Source organism: Panthera pardus, unplaced genomic scaffold (assembly GCF_024362965.1).
Source record: "Panthera pardus isolate Hobbes unplaced genomic scaffold, ASM2436296v1 HiC_scaffold_16, whole genome shotgun sequence".
Lineage (NCBI taxonomy): Eukaryota > Metazoa > Chordata > Mammalia > Carnivora > Felidae > Panthera > Panthera pardus.
Window position 1 is genome coordinate 130,920,657 of NW_026526721.1, and position 25,490 is coordinate 130,946,146.

The following is a 25,490-nucleotide window of genomic DNA, read 5'->3' on the forward strand; positions in this document are numbered from 1 at the left end:
TCTCTTGCTTAATATTGTATTTCCAGAATTTTTGTTTAGATAGTAAATGTTTGTTTATTCAAAGTTACATATGAAACATGTACTAGATACCAGGCACTGTATTAAGTTCCTTGGAGATTTCAAAGGTGAGTTATACTTGAATGCTCCCATTTAGAAAGAAAACTAAGATATAAATTATGATACAAAATGGAAAGTGCTATAATAGAGGGTATTCTGGATGATCAGAGTAGAGATGTTTTTCTATGTTGATACTTTCTTTTTCTCGTGTCTTTGTTTGCTTCATTTTACCATTTTGACTCTTAAAATTTTAAATTAGTGGTTTGACCCTTCAGTCATTCCAAGGCCTGTTATTACTTTTGGAAATAATCTCTATAACATATGTTTTATTTGGTTTTAGGGAATGACAGAGGAAGAGGAAGACAAACTCTTGGCACTGAAAGACTTCATGATGAAATCTAACAAAGCAAAGGCCAATATAGTAGACCAGAGCCATCTTCATGATAGTAGTCAGAAAGGTGTGATTGACCTAGGGGCATTAGGCATAACTGGGAGACAAGTTGATCTTGTTAAAACCAAACAGGAACCTGATGACAAGCGAGGTTGGTACATTTATATATGTGTATGTGTTTAGTGTGTTATTACTTCATAAGACTTATTTCCTAAGGCATATTAGTTATAGCTAATTAGTAGTAAAATAAGTCACATCTTCCAGATATAGAACTTTCAAGGACTGTATGTGACTCCATTATGTAACAGGCATATTTAGGGGAGGAAAAGTGGAGAATTGAATTAACAGTTAAGAGCTTATGTAACCTGTCACAATTATGGCTTTCTGTGTCAGAATCAAGATTCAAACCAAAGCTGGACTCCAAAGCCCTATTCTTTTTTTTTTTTTATTTTTTTTTTATTTTTTTTTTTTATTGTCAAATTGGTTTCCATACAACACCCAGTGCTCATCCCAAAAGGTGCCCTCCTCAATACCCATCACCCACCCTGCCCTCCCTCCCACCCCCATCAACCCTCAGTTCTCAGTTTTTAACACCAAAGCCCTATTCTTAATAATAATAGAATAATGTTGCCTTTGTGGATTTATATGATTGAAGATGGAATCCTGATTTTTTAATCCTTTAAACACCAACCCAAGTCAATAATCGATGTTAAAATGAGATAATTATCTAGTGTTAGTAGGTAATGCCCAGTGAATTGAAAAGAACAGTCTTGTTATTAACAATGAAATAACAAAAGAGTAGAGACCAGAGAAGACTTAATCGTTTCAAGTCTCTAGATTTAGAACTGTCAGCTCTTGTGACAAGGATGTTGACATTGATTGTGTGAGGTTTTTAAGATCTTGTGTATTCTTCCTTTAACCCTTTTTGGAGATGTACTTATTTCCAAGTACATGCATTTAAAAACCACTCTTTTCCAGTATCAGATTGTAAAGGCAGCTGAATTGTATTTAAAAATAAACCTCTAATTGTCAAACTTGGGGTAAAGTATTTGGAACTTAATTATCAGTGGTTTACATCCATAAGTAAAGCACTCATACAGATTATAAGAAAAACGCAAGCACCCCAAAAGAAAAATATTGAAGGATTTGAACTTACAACTGATAGAAGAATAGAAATGCATGTTTGAAAAGGTAGATAAATGCAAAACAATGAGATGCCATTTTTTGCCTATGTGATTAGCAAAACACTGATGATACCTGTTGTTAGCAAGGTTGTAGGGAAATAGGCATTTTCATACACTGTTGATGACATTATAAATTGAACATGTTCTTTTTAGAAAGCAGCGTTCTTACTCTTTGAGTCACTATAGTCAATTCTGAAAATTTCTCCCAAGAAAACTGACAGGCATGTGAAGAAATATGTAGAAGAATGTTCTCAGTTTAAAAAAAGGAAATAATTGAAGTGACCATTAATAGGGGAATGGTTAAATAAACATTCAGTGTGTTTGGTTGAGAGGAAAAAGCAGATTGTAAAATACCTTATATTACTTTGTACTATTTTATTTTTTTAATTTTTTTTATTAAAAAGTTTTTTTTAATGTTTATTTTTGAGACAGAGACAGAGCATGAACAGGGGAGGGTCAGAGAGAGAGGGAGACACAGAATCCAAGGCAGACTCCAGGCTCTGAGCTGTCAGCACAGAGCCTAACGTGGGGTTTGAACTCATGGATGGTGAGATCATGACCTGAGCTGAAGTTGGACGCTTAACCGACTGAGCCACCCAGGCGCCCCTGTACTACTTTATTTTTGCAAAATGATATGGTAGTATATCATAAATGATACAGTGTATGAGATTTACAAAGTTATAGGGGCAACTCATGCTATATTTTGTAATTAATACTAGAATTTTGTGTTACCGAATGTACTTTTTGTAATTGGAGAAAGATGTTTTAAAAAGATTTTCTCATCTCTTTAGTCTGGAGGTAACTATATAGCAATTGACTTTTACATTTTGTTTGTTTGTTTCCCAAGTAACGGATACTGGAAATAGGTCATATCGGTGTGGTTGGTGACATTTGAGAAAGTTGTTTTTCTTGTTGGTTCTCAAGATAAAGTGGTTATTTGAAATTGAGCCCACCTTAGGAAACTAGGAAACAATTAGGTCTAATTATTAATGCCACTGAAAGTGCATCTGTTCCATCTGCCCTAGAGATAAAGTGAGGGTTAATGAATTGATATATAAATATAAATAAATTGGAGATCATAAAGAACAAATAGGATGTGAAGTCCATTGCTATCCCTCCCTAACCAAAAAAATAAATAAAAGTGCATATTGGTTTTAGAGGTTTCCTTTAGACTGACTATTCTGAACCTGTTTTTGTAGCTAGAAAACACGTAAAACAAGACTCAAATGTAAATGAAGAATGGAAAAGTATGTTTGGGTCACTGGAACCACCGAACATGCCACAGGCCCTACCTAAAGGGAGTGACCAGGAAGTGATTCAGACTGGGAAGCCTCCTCGTTCTGAGTCCTCTGCTGGCATTTGTGTCCCTTTGTCTACTTCTCCACAGGTACTATCATCTAGGCAGTAATCCTTGTGTTTTTCAATCCCTTTCTACTGCTTTGGTTGTTTAAAGGCTGTGTACTATACTGGGAAAATCAATATAGTGAGTTGTCCTTTAAGGGAGGACGTGTTTCTTTCTTTCTTTCTTTTTTTTCCTTCAAATTTTATTTAAATTTAACTTAGTTAACATATAGTATAATATTGGTTTCAGGAGTTGAATTTAGTGATTCATCGCTTACATACAACACCAGTGCTCATCACACGTGCCCTCCTTAATGCCCATTACCCATCTAGCCCATTTCCCACCCATCTCCCTCCATCAGCCCTCAGTTTATTCTCTCTAGTTAAGGATATGTTTCTTTCTAAGACAGGTTTATCTTTAATTTTATAGCCAAGGGGAAGTCCAGTAATTGAAAGCATCAAAAAGGGCCTTGCGTTAGAGTGCTCCCCAATAAAGTGATCTGAAATTGTGGGTTGAAGACATCATTATGGACTGTAATTATAATTAGATTGCAGTGAACCTTTTAAATGTTTTATTCTTTCTCTAATATAACATATCTGTAAAATAGCAAAAGCATCCCTGGAAGAAAAGTCCCTAGTTTGCCATCTGTGAGAAATGTTACAATTTTTATATATTTTAAGTATATTTGTCATTTAAGGTAACTCTTCCTTAAGCCAATATGTTTTAAGTGACAAATACTAACTGAACCAACTGATAAATTCTATTTCTATTCACTTAAATTCTGTGGATTTTTGTTTAATGTTATTGCTATACTGATAGTTTTTTTTAATAATGTAGAAGTTTGGAAGTGTAATACTTGTGGTTAAACTTTATTTTAATGAGATTTTCACTGAACAAATGTCATTATATTTAAACGGATTTAAAAATTGGCACGTTAATAAGGAAAAAAGCTGATATAATGAAAAGAGAACATGAGTACGTTTTTATCATCGAGTATACTTTGCTTTATAACATACATACTTATAATTCTGTTTTGCAGCTTCCAGAAGTGACAAATGTCCAAAATAGAAAACCAACAATACAGGTTTTAAGTAGTACAATTTTACCGTCTACCTACCAGATTCGGATCACAACGTGTAAAACGGAACTTCAGCAGCTCATACAGCAAAAGCGGGAGCAGTGTAACGCCGAGAGGATAGCTAAGCAGATGATGGAAAATGCTGAATGGGAGAGCAAACCACCACCACCTGGTAAGAGTGCTGCTGCTGGGTAGTTGTATTCTAGCCCGGGTGCCGGAGCCTAGAGTCTAATGCAGGGTGCTGATAATTAATTACCAGGAAGTAAGAACAAAACTGTCACTTGAAAGCCTAGAGGAAGAAGCATTAAATGAGAAATTTTAAGTCATTTGTGGAGTTTGGATCTTCTTAGCTGTCAGGGCAGCTCGCAGTGTCTTATTTAGGCCACGTAGTGTTTCCAGCCTGTGATCCATTTTCCCCATTTATAGTGCTAGGTTTTACCTGCCTACTTAGTGTCATGCCACTTTTTCATAGGATGTCAGGCTTCCTGGGGGTAAGCTCCAGTTTTTATTTCTGAAGGGTCTGACATCTATTTTCTTTTAGAAAAGTAAAACATTTGGAAAGTAATGGGTACTTCTAAAAAGCAGACAAAATCAGTTACAACTCCAGCACTAAGTGATTATCAACATTAAGATTTGGGGGAAACACTACTATATTTTGAGAAGATTTAAGAGATACTTCAGATGAAAATGTGGCTCAGCTATGTTAACAGACTTTCCCAGTATAAACGTAGAGCTAGAGCTAGTTTTTGATACTAGATTTGTAGATTTTAAAAACATTTTTAGTGAGTTTCTGTATACAGATTTTAATAATAAAAATTTAGCTTGAAAACTCTGAGAAGAAATTCATAGTGTGTTTATGCTTAGAGGTTTAAAAATCATGTGAATTCCCATGTGCTTCCCATTGTGTACTCTGGGGAGAATGCTGGTAGAGACTAATGATTTTTTAATGTTTATTTATTTTGAGAGGGTGGGGAGGGGAAGAGAGAGAGAGGAGAGAGAATCCCAGACGTGGCACAGAGCCCCACGTGCTGTCAGTGCGGAGTCCTGCACAGGGGTTGATCCCACGAACTGTGAGATCATGACCTGAGGTGAATTCAAGAGTGGGATGCTCAGCCAACTGAGTCAACAGGCGCTCCTAGACATAAATGACTTAAAGATTGAAATATTAAGTGGTTAAGTGGCCTCTCAGGTCACATGAATTTTAGCAAAATGTGCTGGAATGTTTAAGTTGTTTCTGTAATATAGTTCAGTGTTACATACCAGCTCTGCTTTAAAAACAAAAAAACTTAACCACAAACTGCCTACTTATTTGACAACAGAATGTCTTTATAAGTAGCATTTTATACTTATGTGGAACTATACCTTTTCTTCAGTAATCACAGAAAAGGTATCAAGTTTTGAGGTTCAAAAAATGTGGAATGACTGTTGGACTTTTGATTTTTTTCTTTCCACACTTGAGTGGTTGTGTGAAATTGATTTTCTCTAGAGGGAAATGTTCAGTCTAGCCTGGTAGATTATCTAGACTTCACGGCAAAGCGTTTTCGATCACTTTCAAATCTAGCGTATCCTCCTTAAAAATCACATTCAGTTGTTCTTCCCACACATGTGAGCTAGAGGTCCAAGGGTAAACATATTTTTTTTATCTTAGAATTAGCCAGGTTTGGCAGGAGTCTTGCTTTCATTTTTGTTTTCTTGTAAAAAAGAAATAATTTTATCCTAAAATGATACTGGTATTACTTAATTAGGCACTGTGCTGAATCCCAAAACAGGATGATCTTTTATTTATTGACTTTTATTATTATTATTTTCTTTTTAGAGAGAGAGCGAGTGCAAGATGGGGAGAGGGGCAGGGGCAGAGGGAGGGAGACAATGAGAGAGCAAGAGCGAGAGTGAGAGCGAGAGCGAGAGAGAGAAAGAGAGAGAAAGAGAATCTTAAGCAGACTCCATGCTCAGCACAGACCCCGACATGGGGCTCAATCCCACAACTTTAGGATCATGACCTGAGCCAAAATCAAGAGTTGGATGCTCAACCACCTGAGCCACCCAGGCACCCCCCAGTACAGGATGATCTTTAGTATAGCTTTCTGTTTTATTTTAAAATTGATTAATATTAAATATTAAATGTTAAACTAAATATAAAAGTTTACTCTTCAAACATTGAAGACATTTGTTTATATGCAAGAACCTATGCTAGATACAGTGAATGATTCAGAATGGATATGACATGGTCTCTGGCCTCAACAAATCTATAATTTATTAGAAGAAACAAATCATACACAAAAATATACATAATAAAACATGTGCATAGATGTCATAAAGTACTGGAAAGTCCATGGGCTATAATTAATAATACTATTTATACTAACATGTTGATATCATACAGTAAGTGATTGCAAGTAGAGAAGACATCAACATTTGGGTGTTTACTGTGGATGTGGGACACAATATTAGATACTTTATACATCTCGTTTGTCCATATCCATCCTTTGGGTTCAGTAATAATTCCCTCATTTTACATTTGAGGAAATTGAAGCTCAGATAGTTTAAATAAGTACCTCAAGGCCACACATTATATTCTGATGGGTCTGGGTCTTTGAGACTATAAGAACCAGGTTGCCTCCCTAGGACCCAATTTCTGTAAATTAGGGTAGCATTATCTCTGCCTGTTGAGCAAGTAGTCAGGGTTTTCCCAGGTAGTGAGTGACTATTGTTCCTTTTCAGATACTACAGAAGGGCCCCAGGTACAGTCACTCTCAGGCTCTTTGAGCAACACTTCATTGCTATCTTGGATGTCTTACTCAGTAGATAAAAGTATCTGTCGTGGCCTAGTAGGCCACTCTGTATTGGCTAGCTCTTGGAACCCTTTGTTTAGTTCTTATGATTGGTTTCATGCTGGTTGTTGGTGACTGTAGCTGGGAGGTGAGAGAAATATAGTATTTGTAAACTATAGTTCAAGACATACTCCTTTGCTTTTCCTTAGGGTGGCGTCCTAAAGGGCTGCTAGTTGCACATCTTCATGAACACAAATCTGCTGTAAATCGAATTAGAGTCTCTGATGAACATTCACTTTTTGCAACGTGTTCAAATGATGGCACAGTGAAAATTTGGAATAGTCAAAAGATGGAGGGGAAGACCACCACTACCAGGTAATACGTGCTTGGGAGGAGAATCCATTTATTTAATCAACAAATATTTATTGAGTGCTCACTCTGACAGGTGCTGCTTTAGGAACCAGGGATATATAGCAGTGATAAAGGGACACAAATATCTGTTCTATGGGGCTTTCCTTCTTGTGAGAGGTGACAAACAATAAATAGTATAAAAGAGCAGAACATACAGTATGTTACATGGTAAAAAATGTTATTAGAGAAAAATATAGGAGGGAAGACAGATAGGGAATAGAGTAGGGGGTGGGGTAGAGTAGAATTTTAAATAAATTGATTGGAGACTGCCTCCCAGAGATGATGTCATTTGAGGAAAGACCTGAAACAGGTGGAGGAAAGAGTTGTGTGGATCTCTCCGGGAAGAGCATTCCGGGCGGAGGAAAGAGAGATTTCATAGGCCCTGAGGTAGAAAGATGGTTTGGCACGTTTTGAGGAACAGCAGAAAGGTCTGTGTGGCTGGCGCAGAGTGAGCCAAGAGGGAGGAGGGAGAGGGGCCAGATCATGTAGGGCCTCGTAGGCTATTGTAAAGGACTCTTGACTTTTACTCTGAATGAGATGGGAGCCTTTGGAGGGTTCCACGCAGAGGAGAAACGTGGTCTGAGTTAAATTTCAACAGAACTGCTGTGGCTCTTGTATTGAGAATACTGAAGCAGTTAGAGGCTATGATAGTAATTCAAGAAGAGGTGGAGGTAGTGGGAAATGATCGGATTTGGGATAGATTTTGATGAAAGAGCCCAAATTTTGCTAAATGGGTTAGATGGAATATGAGGAAGAGAAAAGTGAAAGATGCTGGAATGGCTAGCCATGGAAGGAAAACACTCACTGTACCATTGCCCTGCTGTTATGGTCAAGATGGAGTTTAGTTATGACTTGAAATCCCTAAAACTGTTTGTGCTGATGTGATTTTGATAAGTGTGATTTAGATTCGTACATTTTTGTAGTTGTGTCCCTACTTGCTATGCAGTCTGTCTGCCAGCCCTCTATTTCCATCCCCGTCACTCTTACCATACTCATATTTGTTCTGTTCCTAATTTGGTCTAGGTCTGAAAAGAAAGCTACTAGATGTCAAAATTGAATTTCATGTGGAAAAAAGATATCTCTGGTGCTTTTCATGTTATCAGTTCGGCAACCGCAGTTAACCACAAAATCATCAAACAGAGTATCTTTGATAACTAAAATAAGTCAAAAGTTGACCTTTTTTTTTAAGTTTATTTTGAGAGAGAGAGAGAGCGAGCGAGCATGCGCGTGACTGGGGGAGGGACAGAGAGGGTGAGAGAGAATCCCAAGCAGGCTCTGCGCTGTCAGCACAGGGGGCTCTGTCTCAGGAACCCTGAGATCATGACCTGAGCCAAGATCCAGAGTCGACACTCAACCAGCTGAGCCACCCAGACACCCCAAAAGTTGTCTCTTTAATGAACAATGTGATACAGTTTTGTGGTGTTTATTTTTTTAAAAGAGCTCTGCATTTTTACTCTATGCTTAATTGTTTTTCATGTTCATTCTTTCTTGGCATTGCATTGGTCGGAACATAAATCAAAAACCAGTAACAGAATCCCAGAACCCAGGTTCCATTTAGCAATTTTTTGTCAACATTTTATTATGAAATTTCAAACCTGTAAGAAAAGTTAAAAAGTTTCACAGAGAACATTCATATTCTTGCCTCACAGATTCTGTAATTTTACTATATTTGTTGTCATGTAATTATCCATCCTCCTCTCAATTCATCTTTTTAAAATGTATTTCAAAATAATTTACAGATATCGGTACACTTCCTCTAAACACTTCAATTTATATATCGTTAGCTAGAGTTCAGTCTATGTTTATAGTTCTTTTTTTTGTTTGGCATAAATTCATATGCTATGAAGTACACAGATCTCAAGTGAACCATTTCCTGAGTTCCAATAAAAACATACACTCTGCAACTTAAACCAGTCTCATGGCATGTAGCCACCATACCAGAATGTCCTTTGTGGAAAACCCCTGCCTTCCCCCTGCCTACAATCATTTAAAAAATTTTTTTTCCACCATTATTAGCATTTTTGTTAGTATGTTAAATATCTCTTCTGATAATTATTTTTCAAATGATCTTTTTTATATCATCATCAGTTGAATTCATTGCCCCCCTTTAAAAAATATTTTTTTTAAATGTTTATTTATTTTTGAGAGAGACAGAGCATGAGCCGGGGAGGGGCAGAGAGAGAGAGCGAGACACAGAATCTGAAACAGGCTCCAGGCTCTGAGCTGTCAGCACAAAGCCTGATGCGGGGCTCAAACTCACGGACCGTGAGGTCATGACCTGAGCTGAAGTCGGACGCCCAACCGACTGAGCCATCCAAGCGTCCCTCATTGCCCATTTTATGAGGAGGGGAAGTTCATTTGACATGTGTAAACCTCTCAAGTAAGAAATTGGAATCATTGGTTAACTTTGCAAAAGTCTCATTTGTTAATTCCCAAATGATTTTTATTACTGAGCTATGCCTTCTGTATTCCAGTGTCCTATTTTAGGGAGTAGTATCCAGGTGTCACATTTCAGAAAGTGGTACCCCAGAAAATGTGGCAGTTTAGCTGACTGTATAGTCCCAAAGGAAGTATGATAATTAGAGATTGGATTTCCTCTGAATGCAGCTGCTCTCTTGCTTTGCTGTAACACCTGCTGTCTTATTTGTGGAGTGTAGTAGGCCTTGGCTTGGGGGTGCTTCATTCCAGGGTGGGGAGGAAGGGAAGGGAACAGAATGTGTTGCCCTCATCACATGCCTTCATGAACAGGATTAGGGAAGAGGCAGGCCATTATTATTGTCAGATCCAAGTGGGGAACAGCTGGTGGCTGGGAAAGAGAAACAAACCTCTTTTTTCTTAGGAAAAGTTGTTTGTTTGTTTTTTTTTTTAGGAAATGTTACTAGTACATTCTGACTACTGAGGTTTTTCCCCTATGCATTACGTTGGCTGACCACCCACTTCCCAGTCCTGACTTTCTCACTGAATTATGAATGGTGATTTAGGTCACCTGGATCTAGGCTCTTTTGGTGTGTCCCTTGGGGACTAGTTTGTGAAATTTGTTGTTTTTAACCTTTCACATAGATTTTTAAAAAACTTAATCCTTTATAGTATTTGAAATTATTTTCCATATCCTTCTTGTACTACCCTATTTTTGGCTCATTTAACTTCTCAATTTTGGGGGAGGTTGAAGAATTTGGTACTTGTTGAATGTGATGATAAAACATCTCAGTGGTGTTCTGTCTTAATGAAAAGTTGATACAATATGAGAGGTGTGCAAGGAAGTTATCAGTGTTAGGGTAACATATAGAGTCACTGATAGTGTTTGGAGGTTGAAGTGTTTGAGTGGTATGGCTACTCTGAAGAAAAGGAAGCATAAAGGCCTATAAAAGCCCTGAGGATGCCAGAGGCCTTAGTCTTTGCCAGTCGAATTTCAGAGACAGGAAGAGAATGGTCAGAAAAGGAGAGAGAAGAAGCCAATCAAGTTACATCAGACTACAATAGAAGAAAGTTGTTTTTTTTTTTTTTAATGTTTATTTCTGAGAGAGAGAGACAGAGCATGAGTGGGGGAGGGGCAGAGAGAGAGGGAGACACAGAATCCGAGGCAGGCTCCAGGCTCTGAGCTGTCAGCACAGAGCCCGACAACAGGGCTCGAGCTCACAGACCTTGAGATCATGACCTGAGCCAAAGTTGAACGCTCAACTGACTGAGCCACCCAGGCACCCCTAGAAGAAAGTTTTTTTTGTTTTTTTTTTTAATGTTTATTTATTTTTGAAGGTGAGAGAGACAGAGTGTGAGCATGGGAGGAGCAGAGAGAGAGGGAGACACAGAATCCGAAGCAGGCCCAAGGCTCCGAGCTGTCAGCGCAAAGCCTGACGTGGGGCTTGAACTCACAAACCGTGAGGTCATGACCTGAACCGAAGTCGGACGCTCAACCGACTGAGCCAGCCAGGCGCCCCAAGAAAGTTTTAAGAAAGGAACTTAGAGGCGACTCTGAAATGTAATAAGAAAACCAACTGGCACGATTGGGCATTCTCATATAGCGAGTGCCCTTTGGTGGAATGCAGTTGATATATCCATCATCCATGGAGGGCTTTTGACGATATATATATTTCAAGGCTTTATGATGTCCATATCCTAAGAAAATAACTAAGAATGAATTCAGAGATTTAGTTTTAAGGCTGTTCAGAATGGCTTTCTTTGTAACAGTAAAAAAAAAAAATTAGAAACAAACTAGAGGTTCAGCAGTAGGGGTTAAATTGGATAAATAAGTGATGGTGCAAAAACAAAACTGATGTGGAAATGAATTTTTTGATGAAATATATTGATATATCGTGTGAGAAAATATGTTTAAGAAGTAGGTTTAAGAACCCATGTAGGGTTTCTGTTTTTGGAATGACAAAGTAAGGATTTCTAAAAATCTGTTCCTTCGTAAAAATAGAACACTGGTAGATACTGTCAAAATCAACATTTCCAGAGCTCTAGAAATTAAAGGTCCTGCAATAGTCTGAAGAGTGTTATTCACGAAAATCAGCTGATTCTCACAACACTGAGCCATGTGTTCCCTAATTTTATCCCCTTTTACCAAGCAGTGCAGTAGCTTTGAAAACTAATAGCCGCCCAACCCTTTATCAAGCTTTGCAGTAATTTTGAAATTCACAGTTCAACAACTATGGTAGCCATGAAAACCAGAAGCTTCGTTGTGCTTGGAGGGGTCATAATGGCTAAAAGCCCCATCTCTAGGGAATTGTCACTCTTTGACCTTTCTGCCAGCTTGTTGGAAGCTCCATTCTTAGGGTCTGTCTTTATTTCACTGGGCTCATCTTGTTCTTTGAGAAAAACTATGCCCACAGCACATTTGTTGAAATTATCAATGCTATTTGTTTAACACTGCAGTGGCCCGAGGTGGCATTACCGGTTGTAAGGGGCCAACAAAAAACTTAAAAGGAAGAATTAGGGAATGAGATGTCTATAGGGGCCTTTGAAAAGTTCATACCCACATGCATGTGTAGGGTTGTTCACATGCCCAAGAAAGAACTGAGAAGCTCCTGAGTTCTCGCCTCTAGCTGACCTTGAGACTCTGTACAAGCAGGAAATGAAGGATAAGGCAGAGTTGTAACCCTCTTTGTGGAAGGTGTGCACAAACACAGAGAGCCTCAGCAAAGGCTAGAACACTTACTGTTTTAAGGCATGAAGGGAAATGTCTGTCCAGTCATTAGCTAACCACTAAGTTAACCCAACAAAGACTTTAGTGGCTACACGTGAAAAAGATACAGACTTTATAGAATTAGTCCAGGAAAGTCACTAAATAAATAACTTTGGAATATTATTTCCAAAGTTTACATGTCAATTAGATTATCTAGTTTTTTTTTAAATGTTTATTTATTTTGAGAGAGAGAGAGTGCACACCTTCACAAGCAGAGGAAAGGCAGAGAGAGAAGGAGAGAGAGAATCCAAGCAGGCTCTGCACTGTCAGCCCAGAATCCAGCGTGGGGCTCAAACCTAGGAACCGTGAGATCATGACCTGAGCAGAAATCACGAGTCCGACTTCACCGACTGAGCCACCTAGGCACCCCGAATATCTAGTTTTGAACAAAAAATTGCAAGTCAGGAAAAGAAACAGGAAAGTATGGTCTATACACAGGAAAACACAGTCAGTGGAAACTATTTCTCAGTAATCTTAGACTTGTTAGACAAAGATTTTAAATTAGCTATTAAAAATATGTTCAAAGAATTAAACTGTGTCTAAAGAATTCAAAGTAAGACAAATATCTCACCAAATATACATATCAATGAGAAGATAGAAGTGATCAATAGAAATTCTGGAGTTGAAAAGTATAACTAAAATAAGGAAATAAATGAAGTTCAAGTCACATGAGAGGATGAACAGATTTCAACTGGCAAGAGAAAAAATCAGGGACTTGAGGATAGATCAGTTGACATGATCCAATCAGAGGATCTAAAAAAGAATAAGGAAAAATGAACAGAGCCCCATAGGCCTGCAGAATGCCAACATAGACATAGGAGGGGTCCTAGAAGGCAAGGAGAGAGAAAAAGGAGCAGAAAGAATATTTGAAGACACATGGCTAAGCATTCCCCAGATTTGGTGGAAAACATTAATCTACACATTTAAGAAGGTCAGTGAACTCCAAGTGTGATGAAAATGAAAGAGAGCCATATTAGACACATGATAAGTATACTGTTGAAAGACAGCATCTTGAAAGCAGTGAGAGAAAACTGACTTATCACATATGAGGGACCCTCAATAAGATTAACAGCTGACATTTCATCAGAAATGATGGAGACTGGAAGTCAGTGGGATGACATATTGAAAGTGTTGAAAGAAGAAGACTGTCAGCTGATAATTCTTTTAAAAATTTTTAATGTTTTTATTTATTTTGAGACAGAGAGAGACAGAGCATGAACAGGGGAGGGGCAGAGAGAGAGGGAGACACAGAATCCGAAGCAGGCTCCAGGCTCTGAGCGGTCAGCACAGAGCCCGATGCAGGGCTCGAACTCATAGACTGTGAGACCTGAGCCGAAGTCAGACGCTTAATCGACTGAGCCACCCAGGTGCCCCTGATAATTCTATATCCAGCAAAATTGCCCTTCAAAAACAAAGGACAAATTAAGACATTCCAAGGTAAATAAAAATACGGAACTTACTGCTAGGAGCTATCCCCTAAATGAAATACTAAAAGGTGTTTTTTGTGCTGAAAGAAAAGGGCATAAGACAGTAATTTGAATCCACATGAAGAAATAAAGAACATTGATAACGGTAAATACTATTTATAAATAAATATACAAGTACAAATTATTTTTGTAACTCTTAACCTGCTGTCTCATTTAAAAGATGACCACATAAATAATAATAAAACTGTGTTTATGGGCTTGTGGTATATACAGAGTTTGTGTGACAATAAAAGTACAGAAGAGGGAGGGGGGAACAGAGAGATATTAGAACAAAGTTATTATGTATTAATGAAATTAGTATTAATCTGATCATCTTTAGATGTCACATGTATTTCCCAGGGAAACCACTGGGAAAAAAACTTGTCAAAAACATGTTATATAAGAAACAAGGGAATTAAAACGGTATACTAGAAAATATATTTTTAACACACAAAATAGCAGTAATGGAGGAATACAACAAGAATAACAACAAAACCTGTAAGACAGAAAACAAATAGCAAAATGTCAGACATAAATCCTGCCTTATTCACAATCATATAAATGTAATCAAAAGGCAGATTTGGCAGAAAGTATGAAAAAAACCTGAAATGACTATGTGCTGTCTACAAGAGACACACTTTATTTTTATTTATTTTTTCATTTTAAAGCATTTTAATTCCAGTACGGTTAACATACAGTGTTATATCAGTTTTAGGTGTACACTACAGTGATTCAACAGTTTTATACATTTTAGTGCTCATTCTAAGTGTACTTTAATCCCCTTCAGCATATTTCACCCATCTCTCTACCCACCTCCCCTCTTGTAACCATCAGTTCTCTATAGTTAAGAATCTGTTTTTGGTTTGTCTCCTTTTTTTATTTTGTTTCTTAAGTTGCAGATATGAATGAAATCGTACGGTAATTGTCTTTCTCTGGAAGAGTTTATGCTTTGAATTGAGTAGTATTTCCATTGTGTATATTTACCACAGCTTTATCCATTCATCTATCAATGGACACTTGGGCTACTTCTATATTTTGGCTATTATAAATAATGCTACAGTAAAAATGGGGCTGCATATATCTTTTTGTATTAGTATTTTCATATTCTTTGGATAAATACCCAGTAGTGCAATTCCTGGACCATAGGGGTAGTTCTATTTTTAATTTTTTGAGGGACCTCCGTACTGTTTTTCACAGTGGCTGCACCAGTTTGTATTCTCACCAACAGTGTATGTGGGTTCCTTTTTTTCCACATCTTCACCAACACTTGATGTTTCTTTTGTTTTTGATTTTAGGCATTCTGACTGGTGTGAGGTGATATCTCCTAGTGGTTTTGATTTGTATTTCCCTGGTGATGAGTGATGTTGAGCATCTTTTCATGTGTCTGTTGGCCATCTGTATATCTTCTTTGGTAAAATGTCTATTCATGTCTTCTGCCCATTATTTGTTTTTTTTGTATGTTGAGTTGTGTAAGTTCTTTATATATTTTGGATACTAACCCTTTATTGGATATGTCATTTTAAAATATCTTTTCCCATTCCTGAGGTTGCCTTTTAGTTTTGTTGATTATTTCCTTTGCTGTGCAGGTGCTTTTTTTTTTTTTTTTTTTTCTTTTTAATGTAGTCCCCATAGTTTATTTTTGCTTTTGTTTCCCTTGCTTCAGGAGACATATCTAGAAAAATGTTGCTATGACCCATGTACAAGAGCTATACTTTAGATCCAAAGACACAAATTAGTTGAAATTAAAAGGACTAAAGAGGGTGTACCATACAAACAGTACCTAAAAGAGGGCTGGAACAGCAATATTAATATTGGAAAAAATAAACCTTAGACAAAAATTGCTACTATAGATAAACAAGGACATTTTATTATGGTAAAAGGGTTAGTGCATCAGGAAAACAAAACAATTGCAAACACATGCACCTGATAATGGATCCCCCAAATGAAGCAAAAGCTGACAGAATTGAAGGGAAAAGTAAGATAATTCCACAATAGTTGAGACTTTAGTACTCTGCTTTCAATATAGGTAGATATAGACAGATAGAACAAGTAGGTATAAGATCAGCAACGAAAATAGAAGACTTGATCAACAACATAAACTAATCAGATCTAACAGATTTTAATAGAATACTCTACCCAGCAGTAGCAGAATACAAATTCTTTTCAAGTCCATGTGGAACACTTTCCAGATCAAGCCATATATGAGGCCGTAAAAGAAGTCTCAGTGATTTAAAAGGATAGAAACATACCAACATATATGTTCTTTAACCACAGAGGGATGAAACTAGATACCAGTAACAGGAATTTGAGAAATTGACAAATATGTGGAGATTAAACACCATATGGCTAAATAACCAGTGATTCAAAAGGAAGTTAGAGAATACTTTAAATGAATGAAGATGAAAATACAACATTCAAAACTTATGGAATGCAGCTAAAGGAGTGTTCAGAGAGAAGTTTATAGCTGTAAAATCTATATGTAAAAAGAAAGATTTTTTTTTTTTAATAGTTTATTTTGAGAGAGTGCAAGAGTGCACAAGCTTTGGGGAGAAGCAGGGAGAGAGAGAGGGAGAGAGAGAATCCCAAGCAGTATCCATGCTGTCAGTGTGGAGCACCGTACGGGGCTTGATCCCATGAACCATGAGATCATGACATGAGCCAAAATCAAGAGTTGGATGCTTAACTGACTGAGCCACCCAGGAACCCACAAAAGAAGAAAGATCTCAAATCAATAACTTAGCCTTAACCTTAGGAAACTAGTTAAAAGAGCAAAGGAAACCCAAAACAAGTAGAAGGAAGGAAATACTAAAGAGGAAATAAATAGAAAATAGAAGAATGGAGGAGAAAAATCAACAAAACCAAAGGTTCTTTGGAAAGATGAAAACTAACTTCTTCTACAGTAACTAATATAAAAAAGAGAGAGGACTCAAATTACTAAAATTAGGAATGAAAGAGGAGACATTACTACTGATGTGACAATAAACGGAATTATGAATGGAATACTGTGAACAATTGTATGTCAACAAATTCGATAACCTAGATGAAATGGATAAATTCCTAGAGAGACACAAGCTGCCAAAAATGACTTAAGAAATAAGAAATAGAACATCTGTGGGAATGCAAGCTGGTGCAGCCACTCTGGAAAACAGTATGGAAGTTCCTCAAAAAACTAAAATAGAACTACCCTACGACCCAGCAATTGCACTACTAGGCATTTATCCGAGGGATACAGGTGTGCTGTTTCACAGGGACATATGCACCCCCATGTTTATAGCAGCACTATCAACAATAGCCAAAGTATGGGAAGAGCCCAAACGTCCATCGATGGATGAATGGATAAAGATGTGGTGTGTGTGTGTGTGTGTATATATATATATACATATACATATATATACATATATATATGTATATATATGTATATGTATATATATATATATATATAATGAAGTATTAGTAATCAAAAATAATAAAATCTTGCCATCTGCAACAACATGGGTGGAACTGGAGGGTATTACGCTAAGTGAAATGAGTCCGTCAGAGAAAGACAAAAATCATATGACTTCACTCATATGAGGACTTTAAGAGACAAAACAGATGCACATAAGGGAAGGGAAACACAAATAATATAAAACAGGGAGGGAGACAAAACAGAAGAGACTCATAAATATGGAGAACAAACTGAGAGTTACTGGAGGGGCTGTGGGAGGGGAGATGGACTAAATGGGTAAGGGGCACTAAGGAATCTACTCCTGAAATCATTGTTGCACTATATGCTAACTAATTGGGATGTAAATTTAAAAAATAAATAAACAAAACAAGTTTAAAAAAAGAAATAGAAAATCTGAATAGACCTATAATAAAATATTTAATTAGTTATTTTAAAAAAAAATTCCCACAAAGAAAAGCCCAGGAGGATACAGTTTCATAGTGAATTCTACCAAACACTTAATGAAATAACACCCATCTTTCAAAAACTCTTCCAAAAAACAGATGAGGGAACATTTGCTAACTCATTCGATAAGGCCAGTACTATCGTCATGCCATAACCAGACAATTATGTCACAAGAAAACAACAGACCAAGACCCATAGTTAATAGAAGCATAAAAATGCTAAATACTAGTAAACTGAATCCAGCATATTAAAATGATTATATAACATGACTAAGTTCAGTGTATCCCAAGACTGCAAGCCTTGTGCAACCTACAAAAATCAATTTAGGAATATATCCTATTAATAGAACAAAGGATGAAGATGTCGATCATCTTAACAGAAAGCATTTGACAAAATCTAACCCCCTTTTATGATTAAAAACAATTCAACAAACTAGTTATAGATGACCACAGCTGACATCAAACTTAATGGTGAAAGACTGAAAGCTTTCTCCTTAAGATGAGGAACCAAATAAGGATGTCTGTTCTTGCCACTTCCATCCAGCACCATACTGGAGTTTTTAGAGCAATTAGATAAGGAAAAGAAATGAAAAGCATACAGATTGGAAAGGAAAAAGTAAAACTATCTCGATTTGCGGACAGCATAATCTTGTTTATAGACCATCTTAAGCAATAAAAAGAAAAACTTAATAGAACAAATGAGTTCAGCAAAGTTGCAAAATACAAGATGATGCTGTATTTGTATATACAAAAACCAACTGCATTTCTTTGTGCTAACAATGATTGATCCAAAGGTGAAATTAAGAAAAGAATTCCATTTACAATAGCATCAAAAAGAATAGGAATAAATTTATCAAAAAAGTACTGAAAACTATAGTATACTGAAGACCATAAAACATCACTGAAAGAAATTATAGAAGATCTAAATAAATGGAAAGACAGCCTATGTTCATTTAATGGAATAATGGGATACTTAACATTAAGATAGCAATCCTCCCCAAATTGACCTACAGATTCAATGCAATCCCTGTGAAATTTTCAGTTGTCTTTTTTTTTTTTTTACTTTTTGCAGAAATTGACACCCTGATTCTAAAATTCATAAAGTAATGCAGATGATTTAAATAGCCAAAATACTCTTGAAAGAACCAAGTTGGAAAACTCAGACTTGGAGATTTGCTACAAAGCTACATTAGTCAGGATAGTATTACATAAAGATAAATATAAAAATCAGTGGAACAGAACTGACCTGCAAAAATACATTTATGATCATTGTTTTTTGTCAAGGATGCCAGGACAGTTCTATGGAGGAAAGAATAGCATGAACAAATGCTTCTGGTTATCCATATGCAAAAGGATGAATTTCCGTGAATTTTTCAAAAGGGATCATAGACCTAAATATAAGAGCTAATCTGTAAAATATATGCATGTAACTATTCATGACCTTAGATTAGGCAGGAGTTTCTAAAAAATGACTTCAAAAGCACACGTGACCAAAATAAAAAAAAAGAGACTTCATCAAAATTACAAACATTTGTGCTTCAAAGGACACTGTCAAGAAAGTAAAAGACAAACCACAGAATGAGAGAAATACTTGTAAATATAAATACAGAGAAAATACAAAGAACTCTTTTAACTCAACAATAAAAGGACAATTAAAAAATAAAGGATTCAAATAGATGTTTCTCCAGTTAGGACCCATAAGTATACAGAAAGCTGCTCCACATGATTAGTCACTAGGGAAATGCAAAACAGAACCACAGTGAGATGCCACTTCACACCCTCTAGAAGGGCTATAATCAAAGATAATAACAAGTGCTGGAGAGGATGTGGAGAAATTGGTACCTTCATACATTATTGGTAGGAATGTAAAATGGTGAGGTAACTGGAAATCAGTTTGACAGTTCCTCAAACGTTAAGCATAGAGTTACCTAATGACCCCTCAGTTCCACTCGTAGGCATAAACCCAAGAGAGTTGAAAACACTTGTTCACATGAAAATTTGAACATACATGTTTGCAGCAGCATTATTCATAATGGCCAAAAAGTGCAAGCCACAATGTCTATAAGCTGTTGAATGAATAAATGTGGCGTATCCATACAATGGAGTATTATTTAGCCATAAAAAGGAATGAAATGCTGGCACATGCCACAACATGGATAACCTTGCAAAAACATTATGCTAAGGGAAAGAAGCCTGATCCACAGGTCAGCTAGCGTATTGTATGATTCGACTTAAATGAAATTTTGGCAAATTTAGGCAAATCCACAGAGATGGAAAGATTAGTACAGACCTTCCTCAGTTTATGATGGGGTCATGTTCTGATAAAGCCATCATAACTTGAAAATATCATAAGTCAAAAATGCATTCAATATACCTAACCTGCCAAATATCGTAGCTTAGCCTCACATACCTTAAATGTGCTTAGAATTAGAACACTTACATTAGCCTACAGTTAGGCAAAATCATTTTAACATAAAGCCTATTTGATAATACCGTGTTGAATAATCTCATGTAATTTATTGAATACTGAAAGACCAACAGAACGGTTGTAGGGGTTCATAATGGTTGTAAGTGTATCAGGTCTTTTTTAATGTTTGTTTATTTTGAGGTGGAGAGGGGCAGAGAGAGAGGAGAGAGAGAATCCCAAGCAGGATTAGTGTCATCATCGCAGAGCCCATTGCAGGGCTCGATCCCATGAACCATGAGACCATGAGCTGAGCTGAAATCAAGAGTCAGATGCTCAACTGACTGAGCCACCCAGGTGCCCGAGTATATTGGGTTTTTTACCCTCATGGTCACCTGGCAGCCTGGGAGTTGTGGCTTTCCTGCCACTGGTCAGCATCATGAGAAAATCGTATTGCATGTCACTAGCAAGAAAAAGATCAAATTCAAAGTTTGAAGTATGGTTTCATCTGAATGCCTGTTGCTTTCACACCATCATAAAGTAAAAAAATTGTAAGTCACGGATGGTTTACAGTTGCCAGGAGCTGGGGTATAGAGGATGGGGAATGACTGCTGATACGTATGGGGTTTTTTGGGGATTAGATAATGGTAACAGTTATAAAACTTAGTGACTATAGTGTCAGTCTTAAAAGAGTGAATTTTATGATGGGTAAATTATATCTCAGTATCAAAAAAGAGGGAGAGAGAGCAAGCAAGCAAGCAAATGCAAGAGACTGAGTAATGCTGGAATTTTTTTCTCTCCCAGCTAGTCCTTGGCTCTCTTTACTCATCTACCATACCGGTTGGGGTCCTGTAGGCACTATGTTTGAGAAGTATGTCCAGACATTTATGTGGAAATGTTTATAGGAGCATTATTCATAGTAGGTAAAAGGCAGAAACAACACAAATGTTCATCAGCTGATAATGGATACACAAAATATGGTATTCCATACAACGGAATAATAGTTGGCTGTAAAAAGGAATGGGTGAACCTTGAAAACACTATGTTAAGTGAAAGAAGCCAGATATGAAAGGCCATGTAATATAGGACTACATTCATATGGAATCTCCAGAATAGGCAAACTCATAGCAAATTTAAGCAAATTTGTTTCCAGGGGCTGGTGGGAGAGGAAAATGAGGAGTGAATGCTGATGGGTGTGATGTGGATTTCCTTAGGAATGATGAAAATGTTGCAGAATTAGATACTGATCATCTGCAGAATTCTGTTAATATATGAAAATCACTGAATTATTTACTGTCAAATATTATACTTTATGGTATTTTCTCACAACAAAGCTGTGAATAAGAAAAAGTGAACTAGAGATTAATAAAAAAATACAACATATTCCATATTTATTTAAGAAGCAAATATGAATATATTGTAGTATGCATAGAAAAAAAACCCTTTAAAAGGATATATAACAAAAGGTTAGTAGTGCCTCTCTCTGAGTGGTAGAATTATGTTTTTACTTTTCTGTATTCTTTTTTGTATTTAAAAAAAAATTTATTTTGAGAGAGAGAGAGAAAAAAAGTGTGGGGAAAGGGCAGAGAAATGGAGAAAGAATCCTAAGCAGGCTCCGCACTGTCAGCGCAGAGCCTGATGCGGGGCTTGATCTCATGAATCATGAGATCATGACCTGCACCGAAACCAAGAGTTGGACGCTTTACTGACGGAGCCACCCAGGTGCCTCTTTTCTGTATTTTATTAATTTTTTTGTAATATGTATTAGCTTGTATTATAAAATGAAATAGAAAAGACAGAGATGAATACATTTGATGAATTAGGGGCTTGTGATCTTTTAGGAGTATGGCCCCTTAGAGGTAGGTATATGTGCCTTATGAAGCGGGTACTGAGGTACTGAAGGAAGGAATTGGTGATAGTGGGAAACACCCTGTGTAAATGATGTATTCAAGAAGTTTGGCAGTGAATTTGAGAAAAGAGAGTAGACAGCTTGAGAGGTCAGCACGTGTGTGGGAGAAACTGAATATTACAATATTTTACATTTATGAGTGTTTTATGATTTATATATTATTTGAGCTTCACTGTGTTCCAAGTAGAAAAGATAGGGCAGTCCTGTTTTGTGGATGAGTAAACTGAGACACAGAGCAGGGAAGTGGCTTGACCAAGTCTTATGGGTAGTAAGAAGAGGAATTCAGGTCTTTGATCCCAAAGCCATTTCCTGCTGTGTCAGGCTGCATCCTAGGAATTACAGAATTACTGAAGGGTGCAAGAATAGGGTTTAAGGTATTGCAAGAGTGGCAGGAGAACTAGATGAGGACAGTCAAGTATGGGAGCTCCAGAGTGAGAGGAGGATGGGCGGGCCTTATGTGATAGGAGGGAAGTGTGTGGGGATGGCCATTTAAAAATATGAGAAGAAAAGGTGATTTTGTGCCAGTGTTTTTGAGAGGGATTCTTCAGTTATGAGAGCAAGGAGGTGAAACAGACCTCAAAGTAGTACTTTCGTTGGCTGATAGCCATGTGGATATTTATTTAATATCAGCATTAATAAATGCTCTTGTGGCCCTTGCAGAAATGTAATCTGTTTTCTTTTGTGCAGATCTATTCTTACATACAGCCGAATTGGAGGACGTGTCAAGACACTTACATTCTGCCAGGGGTCCCACTACTTAGCCATTGCGGCTGACAATGGTGCCGTCCAGCTTCTTGCAATTGAAGCTTCTAAGCTGCCAAAGTCTCCTAAGATTCAACCTCTGCAAAGCAGGTATCGATCTTTTGTGTTTTTTTAAACTGCATTTAATGCACTAGGGTAATTTAACCCTACCTTGCCAGTGTAGTTTGGATCAACTGAGGACCTATTAGATAGTACTACCTTTTTTTTTTTAAGCACATGAAATAAATAAAACTGTGTTTCCAGCCCAAATCTGTCACATGTAGTTAATTTCAGAAAACGGTGTCTGCATGTCTTACTTTCTGTCAAAAGGTCAGAAGGGCAACTTTGAACTTGCGGCTCATCCCAGGCTGGAATCTGTTTGAATAACCTAATTATTGGCTACATCTTCTGTTTCAACTATGAAAAGCACGAGTCTGGCTGGCTGATTTTTAGAATGTGAATGTTCTTCATCAAAGAAAACGCAAACGTTGTCAGCATCTTTACTTGGCATTAAATTGTCTGATGTTGATGGGAAATGGAGTGCTGCTTTTAGTCAGCACTGACTTGCTTATCATTTGAAAACAAAATACTGGCTGGTTTTACTTAAGAACTTCCTCACTTCTTACAAATTGTAGTTGCCCACAGATTAAACACATACAAGGTAAGTGATTTTAAAGATAAAGCAGAACAGATTTTCAACTGACGAGTAGGTGCTACGCACTAAGGATTACAAATACAAATAAGATATGTTATGCTCTCTAAGACACTACAGTCTAATGGAAGAGACAGAACAGTTAACAGATGATTTTACTTGCAGTGTGATCATGTGCCAGTGTTACAGGGACAGCTGGAGCCAGCTTGCAGGGGTAGGAAACAAGGCCTGGAGGAGGTGAGACCAGATGTGAGTTAGCCAGCCAAAGCAGGGTGGTTGAGAAGGGCGTGGCAGGCAGGGGGGGTGGATCTCACAGGAAGAAAGTAGAATGAGCAGGTTCTTACAGGTAAGTGGATTGTAAGGTATGGCCATTGGGTAGCTGAAGAAGAAAAGGATGTATGTTGGATCATCTAGGACTTTATTGTGTTATTGTTTGCTTATAATTTTGTTTTGCCTTTGCACTTAAAAATGTGTATTATTTTTAACACATTCACCAAACAGATGTGGGCAGCTCTCGTCTAGGACATATTATATATTGTCTTTAACTAAACAACCACCTGCCAGTTTTCTTTAAAACTGTTTCAGCAGAGGATGGCTGTACAGCAGTGTACCTAGTGAGATCCATGTAAATTAACAAAGAGCTGTTGGCAGATTGTGTTGTGTGATGACTGTGCTGGCAGGACACACACAGAGACATGCGCACTCCTTCCACAGGTGCCACTCAGCCGACAGCACTTTTCACTGTGAATGTTACTGTCTTAACCCTGAGCAAACATGGACGACACAGATTGGGAGACTGTGCCAGAATGTTTAGATTTCAGTCTGCCTGGCAGCAGTTGCTTCAAAGAAACCTAGCCATGAATCTTTTTTTTTTTTTTTTTCCCCTTTGGTTTGCTTCATTCAGTCAGATCTGTTGTCATGACTTTTAATAATTAGGATTTATAGCACCTTTTCACATTTTATTTGGCATTTGGACTTTTCATCATCCCTCCAGCGGAAGTATTAGAATGTTTAAGTTGTTTATCTAAGACACAGAGGTCAGCAAACTGTAGCCTGCAGTATGGCCCATAGCTAAGAATACTTTTTGCGTTTTCAAAAGATTGTAAAAAAAAAAATAAATATGCAGTAGAGATATGTGACTTGCGAAGCCTAAAATATTTACTATTTGGCTCATTACAGAAAATGTTTGCTGACTCCCGATCCAAGAGATAAAACTAAAATAGTGTATGCTGCAAAAGCCTGATATGTACCGATCAGGGAGGCTGGCCAGTGTGTTTATTATATTCTTTTTAGCTTAAAAATGCCTCAGCTTGAAAAAATAGATACACCCATATAATGGAACAGTACATTAAAAAAAAAAAAAAAAAGGAATTTGATATTATCAGTAATGAAAGGAATAAATTATGGAATCATGCAATAACCAATGCATCCTAAATCCTTTTTGCTAATGAAAGAAGTCAGACCCAAAAGGCTATTTTTTGTATGTTTCCAACTTTTTGTGATATTCTGGAAACCATAAAATTATAGGGAAGAAATGAAATTAGTAGTAGTCACAGGTTGGGAATGGGGTAGGAGCTGACTACAAAGGGGCCTGCACAAGATAATTTTTGGCCTGTGGACTTGTTCTCTGTGGTTCTGTGGTAGAAGGTACATGGCTATGCATTTGTCATTATGCACAGAACTCTGTATCACAAAGAGTGAATTTTATTGTATGTAAGTTATAAAAAAAAAAAAGTCAACCCAATATAGGAGGAAAGGTAGAATGCTGTCTATGATAAATCAATCTCATTGTATACAGATGAATCCTATAGTCACAGTGAAGACTGTGGGCAATAAAGGAGCCAACCTAATATCTTTGGAAAAAGTGGTTCAGTTGGATACTGCAAGGCTAATGACCGAAGGAACTGAACTCAGACACTGTGTTCTAGTTGGCTTTCACAGGAGTGTGTTTTATCAATTCCAAACCTACTTAGCTGTATACTAAGGTTATAAATAAGAAAAGGGAGATGGC

General features: G+C 37.1%; 1 protein-coding gene across 2 annotated transcripts in view; it reads left to right on the plus strand.

Annotated features, from left to right (window-relative positions):
* Window positions 1-25,490, plus strand: part of PIK3R4 (phosphoinositide-3-kinase regulatory subunit 4) — a 77,907-nt gene that overhangs the window by 43,414 nt on the left and 9,003 nt on the right. For both annotated transcript variants that reach the window (XM_019436224.2, XM_019436216.2), the window contains 5 exons: window positions 398-599; window positions 2,832-3,019; window positions 4,014-4,224; window positions 7,033-7,198; window positions 22,774-22,938. In XM_019436224.2, the coding sequence (XP_019291769.1) occupies window positions 398-599; window positions 2,832-3,019; window positions 4,014-4,224; window positions 7,033-7,198; window positions 22,774-22,938 (932 nt within the window). The remainder of the gene's footprint in view (window positions 1-397; window positions 600-2,831; window positions 3,020-4,013; window positions 4,225-7,032; window positions 7,199-22,773; window positions 22,939-25,490) is intronic.